The following is a 15083-nucleotide window of genomic DNA, read 5'->3' as shown; positions in this document are numbered from 1 at the left end:
GCTGAAGGGCCTGTTGCCACATTGTAAGTAATCTAATCTATTCTTCTTCAGTGCAAGTAATCCTCATTTACCCTGTAAACAAAAGACAAAGATCGTTGCACCATTGTCCCCAGCACTTCTTTGCTGTAATAGTTTTATGGGACTTTCAGATCCTGTTCGGATAAATCGAGGTTCCTCTGTAATTCTATTTCTGAGGAAGGGTCACCAGACACGAAATGTTAACTCTGATTTCTCTTTACAGACGCTGACTGACCAGCTGAGCTTTTCTAGCAATTTCTGTTTTTGTTTGTGTATAATTCTATGATTCTCCAGTTACAGCAAGTAATCAGGAAAGGTAATGGAATGTTATTGCCTATTACGAGGGAAATTGAATGCAAATGTAGGCAGGTTATGCATCAGTTAAACAGGGCACAAGTGAGACTACATCTGGAATAGGGGACAGCCCTGGGATTCTCATTTAAAAAAAAGGATGTAAACCTATTAGAAGCAGTTCAGAGAAAGTTTACTAGATAAATACCTAAAATGAGCAATTGCCTTATGAAGAAAAGTTGAACAAGCCAAGAATGTATCCAGAGGGGCTTAAAAAAAGTAATAGGCAATTTGATTGAAGCATACAAAATCCTGAGGGTCTCAAAAAGTTGGATGTAGAAAGAATATTTCCACTTGTGGAGAATTTAGAATGAGATGTCACTGTTTAAAAATCACGGTGCACTCAGTTGAATCAGAGATGTGGCAAATTCTTTTCTCACAAAAACTGTGATTCTTTTGAGACAGTCTTCCTCAAGGGGCACTGGAAGCAGAGTCTTGTCTTTGAATGGCAGAAGTAAGCTTGATTCTGCAGGAGTAACAGGCTATAAGGTAATTAGGAGTAGGCAGGCATGTGGAGTAATTGGATTAGCCGTGATGTTATTGAATGGCAAAGCAGATGCCAGGGGCTCCCAATTTAGATGTTCACAAAAGGACTCAAGTCAACTGAACACAGTTATAAGAATATTATAGTAATTAGCATCTGGATTGCATTATTATTGAAATTAACTCGCTGCAATTGTTAGAAAGACTGACATTTACTTCGTGCCTTTCATGACCTCAAGATGTCTTACAATCACCAAGCACAGTCACGGCTGTAATTCTGGAAATGGAGCAGGCTATGTGCACAAAGATCACAAAAAAGCCAATGGGATAACAAGCAGATAAGCTGTTTCACTGATGTTAGTTAAAGGATAAATGTTGTTCAGGGCACTGGGGCAGTTTCCTTTGATGTTTCTAAGTATGAAAATATTGAATGATTTAGGAAAAGGCACAAAACAGCACAGGAGGAAACCTTTGGCTGACTGTATTTTTGCTGTCCAAAAACATGCTATTCATCACCACTGTGTTTTTGCAGCTCTTGGCGAGTAGCTCTCCAGCTTTCAGCACTTCCAAGTGAACTCCAAGCACTTTTCGTTTACACTGTGGATGAGGGGCTTTGCTTCTCCCATTCTCTCAGGCAGAGTGTCCCAGATTCCCACCACCCTTCAAGTGAGAAAATTTTGTCAACGTCTCTCAAATCCTTCTGCCCATTGCATTCAACTGGGGAAGCAGACAGGATCTGTTGAACATCTGGATCCAAAATTGAAATATCCACAAATGCAACACTCCTGAGCCCAAGTCTTTATTTGTGATAATATTTCGACAACTGGACTTGAACCCGTGACCTTCTGATTCAAAACTGGCAATGGTAAACAAAACATAATACTTCTTCATTTTAGAGATGCACTGAATAACTTTCCATCAGTTTTGTAATGCTATCACTTAGCATGCAATTCATGTTCCCCTGATAATAACAGTGTAATTCACAAGGTTTATAATGATTAACAGCTGAATTGAAGTCATGAAAACAAACTTTACATAAATTTTGCATTTTTTTCAAGTTACCTGAATATCCCAAGGAAGGTTTACTGTGTTACAGTGATGCAGAGGTCTTCGGATTACAGTGTGAAAGCACGAAACATACTCCAGATTATAGAGTTAAAAATCAGCATTTGTTTTAATATGCAACATACATCTAAAGCACACTGGTAGAATGTAGCAGCAGAGTGCAAGTTAACAGGGGTAGCATCATGGCCCTGAGTGAGATTGTGACAGGAGAAGTGTATGTAGGATGACATTTTGGAATTCAAAAGGGAGAGTTTCAAGGGCAGGTTTAGAGAAGTACTGACGGGAACAGAAATCAATAAACTAAAGGTTGCGACTGGGAGTTGGGGGAGGGGGTCAAATATTTGAACAGAATGGTAGATGTCTTTTCTCTAAGATAGGGGATTTCAAGTATGGGGGCATATTTTTAAGGTGAGAGGAGACAGATTTAAAAAAAGACATGAGGGACAATTTTATTTTACACCGAGAGTAGTTCGCATGTGGAACAAACTTCTTGAAGTGGAGGAGGATGTGGACACAGTTACAATGTTTAAAAGATACCTAGATAAGTAAATGAATAGGAATGGTTTGGAGGGATATGGACCAGAAGCAGGCAGGTGGGACTAATTTAATTTGGGATTATGTTTGGCACGGACTGGTTGGATTGAAGGGTCTGTTTCCATCCTGTATAACTCTACGACATCCTTTAACTCATTTCTTGCCTAGATGCAGTATTCAAAGCTTGGGGGCACTTCAGAGGGAGTTGAAAATTATTATAGAGCAGCAGAAAAAGGCAAGGGAAAACCTGATCTTGGCAGATGAAAGAGACAGCCAACTGAGATCGAGCATAGTATTGAAAGATGGTCAAAGGGTGAAGCCACAGCAGAGAAGAGGCAAGTGATAGTAAGGTGAACAATAAAGCAATGGTGTGTTTCAGAATGAATTATTACTTTATACTGTTGTGCATCAGCCATTATTCTACTTTATCTCAGTTTCTGTCTTTAAATTCAGACATGTTAGTATAATGTAGTTAGACAAGAAAAAGGAATGGCTGTTCAGTATGGTCAGAAGGAAGTTTGAGAGCTTCTCAACTCACACAGCAGGCTGCCAGCAAGTTATTGACTGGACCTAATGTAAAGACCATACCTTTTTATTGTTCTTTTTTTTGTCTGATTGTGGACTGAAATGGGAAAAGAAAAAAAAAACTTTTAAAAGCTAAGGATTGTTGAAAGAAAAATGCACTTTTTAAAAGCAAGTTACCCAACATTCATAATATTTAAACAGTGGGGAAAGCCAAGGAGCTGTGTACGAATGGAGATCCGGCTGTCAGTAAGTAGCTGATCGTTCTATGGACAAGTGACGAGTTATTGAATGACAAACGCCTCCTGACTGCTTACAATTATGTGATTGGCTCCCAAGTAGCTGAACAGACTGGGCCTTTGGATGTTTGGGTGAGAAGCCACCAGACCCAGAGAACATTATAGCGCTGCACAGGCCCTTCGGCCCTCGATGTTGCACTGACCTGTGAAACCAATCTGAAGCCCATCTAACCTACACTATTCCATTATCCTCCATATATTTATCCAATTATCCTTTAAATGCCCTTAAAGTTGGCGAGTCTACAACTGTTGCAGGCAGGACATTCCACATTCTTACTACTCTCTGAGTAAAGAACCTACATCTGACATCTATCCTCTATCTATCACCCCTCAATTTAAAGCTATGTCCCTCATGCTAGCCATCACCATCTGAGGAAAAACACACTCACTGTCCACCCTATCTAATCCTCTCATCATCTTGTATGTCTCTATTAAGTCACCTCTTAACCTTTTTCTCTCTAATTAAAACAGCCTCAAGTCCATTAGCCTTTCCTCATAAGACCTTCCCTCCAGGCAATATCCTGATAAATCTCCTTTGCACCCTTCCCAATGCTTCCACATCCTTCCTATAAAGCGGCAACTAGAACTGTACGCAATACTCCAAATGCGGTTGCAAAGTTTTTTACAGCTGCAACATGACCTCATGGCTCCAAAATTCAATCCCTTTACCAATAAAAGCTAACACATCGTACGCCTTCTTAACAACCTTATCAACCTGGGTGGCAACTTTCAAGGATCTATGCACATGGACACAGAGATCTCTCAGCTCATCTACACTACCAGGAATCTTATCATTAGCCCAGTACTCTGTATTCCTATTACTACTTCCAAAGTGAATCACCTCACACTGTTCCACATTGCCACCTCTCAGCCCAGCTCTGCAGCTTAACTATATTCGTCCATAACCTGCAACATCCTTCTGCACTGTCCACAACTCCACCGACTTTAGTGTCATCCGCAAATTTACTAACCCATCCTTCAATACCCTCATCCAAGCCATTTATAAAAATGACAAACAGCAGTGGCCCCAAAACAGATCTTTGCGGTACACCACCAGTAATTGAACTCCAAGATGAACATTTCCCATCAACCACTATCTTGTCTCCTTTCAGCTAGCCAATTTCTGATCCAAACTGCTAAATCACCCTCAGTCCAATCCTACTCCCAAAGTCGGAATTTATAAAGTGTTATATGGATCGACTGCCTGCAGATTGTGTGCTTTTTGAGCAAAAATAGAATGCACCTGCTAATACAATTTCACCGCATAAATTTATACTTGCGGATTTTTGCTCAAAAAACACAATCTGCAGGCAGTCAATCCATATAACATTTTATAAATTGGTATTTTGGAAACACAACCAGTCTGACTGAAGATTGGGATGCAGACACACTAACATCTTTAATACACTGTCTGAACTGAGCTGTCACTTTCTTTTAATATAAAACCTTAAGTTATCTCGAGCATGTGACTGAAAAGAAGTTCTAGGATTTATATATTAATGAACCGAAACCCGCAAACCATTCTAAAAAAATGAAAGAGGTAACAGCAATCTAGGTTGGTTCGATATATCGTTTTAATTGCATGACACTATCACCTTTTGCTATAAATTCTGTGTCTTACAATCCCCCCACTAGTTACCTGTTGAAAGGGCAGTGCTTTGAAAGCTAGTACTTTCAAATAAACATGGTCGACTATAAGCTGGTGTTGTGTGATTTTTAACTTTGAATATACTTAACTACCCAGTCTCTACAACCCTGTGTGGTAAAGCATTCCACAGATTCACTACCCTCAGTGAAAAATAGCATCCCTCACCTGTCCTAACTGCATGACTCCTTACTCTGAGATTATGACCTCAGTCCAAGACTCTCCCACATGGAAAAACAATGCCTCTACATCTATCCTGTCAAGTCCCCTAAGAAGTTTGTACATTTCAGTAAGATCACCCCTGTAATCCAATGATTACAGGCCCAACCTACTCAACCTCCCCTCATAAGAAAATCCCTCCAAAACCAAAATCAGCCTAGTGAAGCTTCTCTGGACTGCCTCAAATACCAGTATATCATTCCTTCGATAAAAATCCAGACCTGTTCACAGAACTCCACGTGTTGTCTGACCCATGTCTTGTATAGTTTTATCAGCACTTTCCTATTTTCACACAGCATTCCCACTGACATAGGCCAACATTCCAGTTGCCTTCCCTATTACATGCTGAATATGTATATTGGCTTGTTGCAACTCATGCAAGAGAACTTCCAAATCCCTCCATGCTGTTGTTGTCTGCAGTCTTTTTTTAATTTAAATAATATTCAGCTGCTATATTCTTCCTTCCAAAGTGCACAGTCTCACATTTTCCCTGCATTATACCTCCAACGATGTGCCATTAATTGCTTTACAGGCAAATGATGAGTAGTGGAAGTTAATGTCCTGAAACTAATTGCAAGAGTGACTGGCACCTCTTAACCAGAGGTAGTAGTAACGTACAGTGTTAAGACTTCAGGTAGATGGTTATTCGGTGATTATTAACTCCTTACCTATAGCTAGAATCTATTTGTTTGCAAAAAAATAGTAATTTCTGTTAGGTACAAACATCTGGTTTGTGCTGTCAACCTGGGTCTAAAAGACCAGTAAATGGGAATTCTGCATACTTACTTAAAAAAAATCTAAGTTTTGTGATAACTCCAGTTGGCAGCATTTGACTTTCAGTAGGTTATTCCAATTACCATAACATTACTGCTCTATTATTGACTTCTTTGTCCTTCATGTACTATGCAAACACAGGTGTACAGGTTATATAACAAGCAACAAGGAAACAGGTAACACTAAATAGGCTGAATAGATGTCCAACTGAATGCAAAACTCCAGAAATAAGGAGACACAATTTACTGACACAGTAAAGCAGATTGCTGTGTTTTACTTTCAGTCTTTCCTGGGGAAATGTACCGTTGTTCAGTAAATTCCAGGCTGAGAATGATAAGTTTCTAAAATTACAATTCCAAGATTCTATCACAATTGCACTTAAGCGCCAGACGAATGTTATCGATGGGCCCAGGACAGTATTCACAGCAGAACCATTAACTGGATTCTGACTTCAGTGCCTCATTCTCATAAACACTATCAGTCGAAGATACAGACTTGAATTCTTGGACATTTTAATCATTCAGTCTTTCTTGTCGAGAGTCTAATGATAAATCATTGGCCTAAAACATTCTTCCCCTCTCCACAATGCTGCCTGACCCATTATTGCCAGCATTTTCAGTTTCCTTCTCACAGTGTTTGATATGCAGACAGATCATAATAATTTGGGCTACAATAGGTCCAATTTGAAGGTGATTATTAAGATTGTTAGTTCAGGTCATAGCATCTGTCCCCTTGACCCTTTCATCAAAAAAGGGAGAACACAGCACAGACCGGCAGGGAGAAACTCCATTAGAAATCAAATACCTTCATATCAACTGACGGATCTCCTTGTAGTAACGTCCATTCATATCGGACAATTCCCCGATCGTCAGAACTGCCTCTCCCGTCCAGCAGCACCCAGTCAGTGGGCAGTAACAAGGCCAAATCCTGACCTGCATCACAGTGGGGGGCTTCATCATTTCCTGCCGGAGAGCAAACAAACAGCAAGGTAAATCTAAACTCACCTTGTCAAGGTCCCGAGGGAGTCAGTGCTTTAGCTGTAAAATGCACTGACTAAGCACTTATAAAATGCTTTTTTTGTCTCTTGAATCATTTATAAAAGCATGACAAGTTGAAAGGTGATCTGCCTAGTTCTATTGGTAATATTCGTGCTCTGAATCAGCAGCTTCCAAGTTTGAGTCCTGCTCCAGAGGCATGAGCACAAAATCTGAGCCAAAACTCTCATACAGCACTGCACTGTTTCAGATTACTTCTTTCATCAAAGACAGTAAATCAAAACCCTGTCTGCTCTTAAGTGGACAGAAAATGTTCTGTTCATCATTTCATCCACATAGGGAGGTTGGGGGCAAAATTAATACAGATTGTTCAACCAGTTAATGACCTCTATGTAAAGGGCAACAAATGATCAAGAATTTCTAATGTCAAGATTTATTTCACAGAAGTAGTTTCTATCTGCACTCAACTCATTTTGGAATCTTAAATGACTTCTTTCCAGCTCTCCTTCATTTTGTAGTTTCAGAGTGGAAACCTATTTTGGCAACTGACCTCCTAACGTAACCTATTTAAGAATCATTCATAAAGAGGCAAATGGATGAGGATGATGTGGGAGGGGTTGGGGTGAGGTTGAGAATGGTGAGGTGGGTGAGGATGACAGAGAGGGAAAGGGGGTGAGGATGAGGATGAACGATGGAGGCTTGGATGATGGGGGTAGGTCATCGTGAGGGGGTGAGAGGATGATGGGGGTGAGGGGGAGGATAACGGGGGGGTGAGGGGGAGGATAACGGGGGGGTGAGGGGGAGGATAACGGGGGGGTGAGGGGGAGGATAACGGGGGGGTGAGGGGGAGGATAACGGGGGGGTGAGGGGGAGGATAACGGGGGGGTGAGGGGGAGGATAACGGGGGGGTGAGGGGGAGGATAACGGGGGGGTGAGGGGGAGGATAACGGGGGGGTGAGGGGGAGGATAACGGGGGGGTGAGGGGGGGGTGAGGGGGAGGATAACGGGGGGGTGAGGGGGAGGATAACGGGGGGGTGAGGGGGAGGATAACGGGGGGGTGAGGGGGAGGATAACGGGGGGGGTGAGGGGGAGGATAACGGGGGGGGTGAGGGGGAGGATAACGGGGGGGGTGAGGGGGAGGATAACGGGGGGGTGAGGGGGAGGATAACGGGGGGGTGAGGGGGAGGATAACGGGGGGGTGAGGGGGAGGATAACGGGGGGTGAGGGGGAGGATAACGGGGGGACAATGGGGTGAGTAGGGATAATGGGGCTGAGTTTGAGGAGGGTGGGGGTGGAGGCAAGGGAGGGGTGGGGGTGAAGGAGGCAAGGGAAGGGTGGGGGTGAAGGAGGCAAGGGAGGGGTGGGGGTGAAGGAGGCAAGGGAGGGGTGGGGGTGAAGGAGGATGATAGGGATAGGGTGAGGTTGATGGGGATGGAGGAGTGATAGGGTAATGGGGGAGAGATGATGAAGAGGTTGGGGATAGGTGTGGGAGGGTTGGGGATAGATGAGAGGGTGAGGGTGGGAGGGGTGAGAGGGTGAGGGTGGGAGGGGTGAGAGGGTGAGGGTGGGAGGGGTGAGAGGGTGAGGGTGGGAGGGGTGAGAGGGTGAGGGTTGGGGATAGGTGAGAGGGTGAGGGTGGGGGAGGTGAGAGGGTGAGTGGGTGGTGACAGGGTGAAGGTGGGGTGGTGACAGGGTGAGGGTGGGGGGGTGACAGGGTGAGGGTGGGGTGGGGGGTGACAGGGTGAGGGTGGGGTTGGGGGTGAGGGGGTGGGGTTGGGGGTGAGGGGGTGGGGTTGGGGTTGGAGGTGAGGGGTGAAGGTGAGGGTGAGGGGTGAAGGTGAGGGTGAGGGGCGAAGGTGAGGGTGAGTGAGGGGGGGGTTGAGGGTGAGTGAGGAGTTGGGGGTGCGGGTGAGTGAGGGGGTGGGGGGGTGCGGGTGAGTGAGGGGGTGGGGGGTCGAGGGTGAGTGAGGGGGGGGTCGAGGGTGAGTGAGGGGGTGGGGGGTCGAGGGTGAGGGAGGGGGTGGGGGGTCGAGGGTGAGGGAGGGGGTGGGGGGTCGAGGGTGAGGGAGGGGGTGGGGGGTCGAGGGTGAGGGAGGGGGTGGGGGGTCGAGGGTGAGGGAGGGGGTGGGGGGGTCGAGGGTGAGGGAGGGGGTGGGGGGTCGAGGGTGAGGGAGGGGGTGGGGGGTCGAGGGTGAGGGAGGGGGGTCGAGGGTGAGTGAGGAGGTGGGGGGGGTCGAGGGTGAGCGAGGAGGTGGGGGGGTCGAGGGTGAGCGAGGAGGTGGGGGGGTCGAGGGTGAGCGAGGAGGTGGGGGATTGGGGGGTCGAGCGTGGGGGGGGAGTGAGCGTTGGGGGGGTGAGCGTTGGGGGGGTGAACGTTGGGGGGGGTGAGCGTTGGGGGGGTGAGCGTTGGGGGGGTGAACGTTGGGGGGGTGAACGTTGGGGGGGTGAACGTTGGGGGGGGGTGAGCGTTGGGGGGGGTGAACGTTGGGGGGGGTGAGCGTTGGGGGGGGTGAGCGTTGGGGGGGGTGAACGTTGGGGGGGTGAGCGTTGGGGGGGGTGAGCGTTGGGGGGGGTGAGCGTTGGGGGGGGTGAGCGTTGGGGGGGGTGAGCGTTGGGGGGGGGTGAGCGTGGGGGGGGGTGAGGTGAGCGTGGGGGGGGTGAGCGTGGGGGGGTGAGCGTGGGGGGGGTGAGTGTGGGGGGGTGAGTCGAGCGTGGGGAGGGGCGAGCGTGGGGGGGGGGAGCGTGGGGGGGGGCGAGCGTGGGGGGGGGAGCGTGGGGGGGGGCGAGCGTGGGGGGGGCGAGCGTGGGGGGGGGGCGAGCGTGGGGGGGGGCGAGCGTGGGGGGGGGCGAGCGTGGGGGGGGGCGAGCGTGGGGGGGGGCGAGCGTGGGGGGGGGCGAGCGTGGGGGGGGCGAGCGTGGGGGGGGGCGAGCGTGGGGGGGGGCGAGCGTGGGGGGGGGCGAGCGTGGGGGGGGCGAGCGTGGGGGGGGCGAGCGTGGGGGGGGCGAGCGTGGGGGGGGCGAGCGTGGGGGGGGGCGAGCGTGGGGGGGGGGCGAGCGTGGGGGGGGGGCGAGCGTGGGGGGGGGCGAGCGTGGGGGGGGGCGAGCGTGGGGGGGGGCGAGCGTGGGGGGGGGCGAGCGTTGGGGGGGGTGAGCGTGGGGGGGGTGAGCGTGGGGGGGGTGAGCGTGGGGGGGGGTGAGCGTGGGGGGGGGTGAGCGTGGGGGGGTGAGCGTGGGGGGGTGAGCGTGGGGGGGTGAGCGTGTGGGGGGGTGAGCGTGGGGGGGGGTGAGCGTGGGGGGGTGAGCGTGGGGGGGTGAGCGTGGGGGGGTGAGCGTGGGGGGGTGAGCGTGGGGGGGGGTGAGCGTGGGGGGGGGTGAGCGTGGGGGGGGGTGAGCGTGGGGGGGTGAGCGTGGGGGGGTGAGCGTGGGGGGGGGTGAGCGTGGGGGGGGGTGAGCGTGGGGGGGGTGAGCGTGGGGGGGGTGGAGTGTGGGGGGGTGGAGCGTGGGGGGGGTGGAGCGTGGGGGGGGTGGAGCGTGGGGGGGGTGAGCGTGGGGGGGGTGAGTGTGTGGGGGGGTGAGGGAGTGGGGGGGGTGAGGGGGGGGTGAGGGAGTGGGGGGGGTGAGGGAGTGGGGGGGGGGGTGAGGGAGTGGGGGGGGGGGTGAGGGAGTGGGGGGGGGGTGAGGGAGTGGGGGGGGGGGTGAGGGAGTGGGGGGGGGGTGAGGGAGTGGGGGGGGGGGGGTGAGGGAGTGGGGGGGAATGTGGGGGGGAATGTGGGGGGTGCTGTAGGATGAAGGGCCCTCACGGTTGCCATGGTGACCGGGCCCCGGCTGCCAGTTGCCGCTGTGTCCCCGGGTGAAGCTGCTGTATCCCTGATGCGGGGAGAAGCGACACACATCGCGGCCTCGGTACGTGCAGTTGAAGAGGTAGCAGCTGAGGGCGGCCGCGCTGTTGTGGCTGAGCTTCAGGCCCCGGGCCCAGTCCAGGCCTCCCCCTCCTCCCCGGGCTCGGGCCCGCTCCCGCTCCCGCTCCACCACCGCCGCCGTGCAGCCGGGGAGGCGGCAGCAGGCCCGCACGCACTCCGCCGGGCTGCTGATACCGCTCGGGGAGCTCAGGAAGGCGGCGCCGGCGTTCAGCGAATCCCGGGTCCGGATGATGTAGTCCTGCATCGGGCTCAGTTCGGACTCACAGCGGCCCAAGGCCTCGGCCTGAGGGCCCCAGCCTCCGCCGGATCTCCGCTGCCGCTGCCCGGACTCGGACACGGCTCCGGCCGCCCTCAGGCACACGCAGGCCGCCAGCAGCCGGTAGGACAGCGCCCAAGGCCCGGGCATGGTTCCCAGCGGCGGCCGAGCAACAACTCAGCGGCTCATGGTCCGGCCCAGGGCCCACCCCCGAGGGCCCGAGGGGGAGGCTCCGCGCACACACCCACACAGTCACCGCCGGGACACTCTCTCACTCACTCACTCACACCCGGGGAGGAGGGACCAGAGGCACGGCGCAGGGAGGAGGATCCGCAACATCACCCTCACCCTCACCCGGGATCGCACTCTTCCCCCCCCCCCCCCCCATGATAAAGGGGAAGGGAAGGGAGTAATGGTGATAGTGGGGGGTGTGGGTGGATGATGGGGAGGGGAAAGAGGACGGGGGGAGGGGAAAGAGGACGGGGGGAGGGGAAGGGGGGAGGGGAAGGGGGGAGGGAGAAGAGGGGAGGGGGGCAAGGGGTGGGGGAGCAGGATGACTGGGAGGGGAGGGGAGGGGGTTAAGGAAGAGATGACGGGGATTGGAAGGGGGTGAGGGTAATGGGGATGGGGTGGAGAGGGGAGGGGACGATGGTGGGCGCGACAAGAGGGAGGCGGAAGGAGACGGGGAGGGTAGGGAGCGAGGGGATGAAGATGAGGGGGGCAGGAGGGGAGGGAGAAAGTGAGGGGTACAGAGAGGGCAGATGGAATTTGGAAAAAGGGGGAAGAGCGAAAGATGGAGGAAGAGGTTTGGGGGCCATGAGAGACTGAAGAATGGAAGATAGGAATGGGAGGAGTGAGGGGAGAGTAATGGGAGAGAAAATGGGTGGGAGATGGAGAGAGAGAGAGAAATAAAGGATCCAAAGGACAGTGAAAGTTGTATTCAAAATGAAACTGTGATGGTGTACCAGTGGTCTTGTGATTGGAAGGCTTACTGTAGTGGAGTTCTGAGAGCTCAGTATTGGGTCCTTTGTTGTTCAATTTACATTTAAATTTACATAAGTAAGATATTTGCAAATGAAAATTGAATGACTCATCAGCCCACAGTTCCAACCATTTGCTCAGTACCACTTTCTTGGTGATTGCAATTTTCCTTGAATTCCTCCATCCCTTAAGTGAAGAGTCATGGAGTTGTACAGCATAGAACCCAACGCTTTGGTCCAACTTGTCCATGCTGGCCAAATGTCCTAAATTAATCTAGTTCCATTTGCTAGCATTTGGCCCATATCCCTCTAAACCCTTCCTATTCATATACCCATCCAGATGCCTTTTAAATGCTGTAATTTTACCAGCTTTCAGCTTTCACTCCGTCTTAAAGGTACAGTACATGCTTTCAACTTCATAACAATGTTTATTCCTGTTATATTCTGAAATTTATTCTCAGGCTGACATAGCATTTCTGTTGACCAACCCTTTGACCTTAATCACTTCAGCTAGCTCTGCTTTCGGCACCTCATATTTGCCCTTAATTTAAATTTACAGCAGTAGACTTGAACATGGTCTTCTCTCCCTCAAATTGAATGTAAAATTCAGCCATAAATGCAATTGCTGCTAGTTAGGTTGGCATTCTCAATAACACCATTATTTTATCCTATCTTGTAGCACATCACAAGGTCTAGTATTACCTGCTCTCTGCTTGGCTGCAGAACATGCTAATTTAATAAAATATCCCCAAAAGATTTAATGAACTTCTCATGTACACTATCTTTGCTCATTTGTCTTTTCCAGTCAATATGCAGGTTAAAATTTCCCACTAATTATCACCTTTCAGAGCTCCTACTGTTTCTGCCATTCCTGGATCAAGACATTAACTCTGTTTCTCTCTCCACCCATGCTACCAAACGTTCTCAGTTTCTCCAGTGTATCCTGTGTTTATTTGATTAAAAGGGGCATAGTTTTAAGACAGGAGATAAGAAATTGGACAAAGGTTTAACCGTGAGATTAGACTCCCTACAATGTGGAGACAAGTCTTTTGGCTCAATAAGTCCACACTGACCCTCTGAAGAGTAACCCATCCAGACCCATTTCCCTATGTTTACGGCTGACTAATGCACCTAACATTATTGGCAATTTAGCATGGACGATTCACTTGATGTACACGTCTTTGGATTGGGGGAGGAAACCAGAACATCCAGAGGAAACCCACAGAGATACGAAGAGAACATGCAAACTCCACACAGGCATTTGCCCGAGGCTGAAATCGAACCCGGGGCCTTGGTACTGTGAGGAAGCAGTGCTAACCCCTGAGCCACTGTGCAATGAATAAATCTCAGAGGTCAATGCTAAATTAATCATCAGGTTCAATATTAAAGACTTGGATCAACATTGAATCCTGAGAATTTAAGAGCACTAAAGAATCAAATTTGAAAGACGATGAGGTATTTTGATCTACTTGAGAGAACAGGAGGGACCAGTGTTTATCTCTCCAAGATTATTTATCTTTGTTTTTGATGACCCCCCTTAACCTGGCTGTAGAAAATCCAAAGGCCCTCTACAACACAGAGCAAGCATTTTTCTGTGTAAAAGTTAGTTATATAATTAGACATTTATTTATAATTTTGTTTTAATTAATATTGCCTATGTTGTACAACTCTGTCAAGAATCAGAGAAATCATCAGTTTTTTAAAAGATAAAAAGCTGAAAATTGATTGATTAAAAATGGATCAAGTACAAAATCGATAAAGTGAAATAAAATGGTTAGCCAAAGGTTGAAAGTAATTTTGAATGACTAAATTTGATTTGGGATCTGCCTGAGAGAGACTGCTGCCCCCTGTATATAGTGTCCTGGAATTGCTTTCATTAATAATTTTCCCCTATTCGATTTTCTGGATTTTTAAGCCCATAACTGGATGATTTTGTTTTCTTCCAGGAGTGGCTTGTTGGTTCTGCCATGCACTATTTGCCTTACAATGGCCCTGATTGAGCGAGGGATGAGAATGAAATGGCGAGTGGTGCTGACCTAGGTTTCTGGTTGGATCACTCCAGGTGAACAGCTGGTAAAATAGATATTTTTCTGAGTTGCAGGGGACAATGTGTGTGGCTGTGTCTTTCCTGAGCGGAGTGACAGCAGTGAAGTAGAAAACTGCTTTCAACCTCATAAATCTCTGAGTGTGCTCCTGATCATCTTGTGCCATCATTTAGGTTTGCCAAGGGGAAGGGCACCCACTGCTAGCAGAACGGATCTACTTGGCACTGATAAGTTGTGTGGGTATCCTTAGAAGCAATCAAGGCAGACCTGTTATAACCTCAAACTGTACAAGAAGGATGGATTGCTTCTAAATTGGAAGGGGACTAATATACTGGCAGGGAGATTTGCTGGAACTGCTCAGGAGGATTTAAACTAGTTGGGGGGGTGGGACCCAGGGAGATACTGAGGAAAGTGATCAATCTGAGACTGGTACAGTTGAGAACAAAGACAAGTCAAACAGTCAGGGCAGGCAGGGACAAAGCAGCAAACAAGGTAGGACCTATAAGTTAGACTGCAGTTATTTCAATGCAAGAGTCTTAACAGAGAAGACAGATGAACTCAGGGCATGGTTAGGAACATGGGACTGGGATATCATAGCAATTAAAGAATCATGGCTCAGGAATGAACAGGACTGGCAGTTTAATGTTCCAGGATACAAATGCTACAGGAAGGACAGAAAGGGAGGCAAGGGGGGGGGGGGGGGGGGCGTGGGGGGAGTGAAGTTTTTGATAAGGGAAAGCTTTGCAGCTATACTTAGGGAGGTTATTCCCAGAAGTACATCCAGGGAAGTTATTTGGGTGGAACTGAGAAATAAGAAAGGGATGATTACCTTATTGGGATTGTATTATAGACCCCCCTAATAGTCAGAGGGAAATTGAGAAACACTTTTGTGAGGAGATCTCAGTATCTGTAAGAATAATAGGGTGGTTATGGTAGGGGATTTTAACTTTCCAAACGTAGACTGGGACTGCCATAGT

At 49.4% G+C, this 15083-nt stretch overlaps 1 protein-coding gene across 2 annotated transcripts in view; it reads right to left on the bottom strand.

Annotated features, from left to right (window-relative positions):
* Positions 1 to 11448, bottom strand: part of lrp11 (low density lipoprotein receptor-related protein 11) — a 34524-nt gene extending 23076 nt beyond the window's left edge. Inside the window, exons 1-2 of one of the 2 annotated variants that reach the window (XR_015758506.1) lie at positions 10706 to 11448; positions 6715 to 6872 (exon numbers count right to left, since the gene is read on the bottom strand). Coding sequence is in view for 1 of the 2 variants with exons in the window: in XM_043696451.2 (XP_043552386.2) it covers positions 6715 to 6872; positions 10706 to 11231 (684 nt within the window). In the remaining variant the exon portion in view is untranslated. The remainder of the gene's footprint in view (positions 1 to 6714; positions 6873 to 10705) is intronic. The other variant, XM_043696451.2, reaches the window with a different exon arrangement.
* Between the last annotated feature and the right edge of the window lie 3635 nt (positions 11449 to 15083).

The sequence above is a fragment of the Chiloscyllium plagiosum genome, unplaced genomic scaffold (assembly GCF_037043375.1).
Source record: "Chiloscyllium plagiosum isolate Xiang-an unplaced genomic scaffold, Cpla_swu_hap1 HiC_scaffold_10, whole genome shotgun sequence".
In the NCBI taxonomy this organism is placed as follows: domain Eukaryota; kingdom Metazoa; phylum Chordata; class Chondrichthyes; order Orectolobiformes; family Hemiscylliidae; genus Chiloscyllium; species Chiloscyllium plagiosum.
The sequence above is the reverse complement of the archived record's forward strand: the minus strand, read 5'-3'. Positions and strand labels throughout refer to the sequence as shown.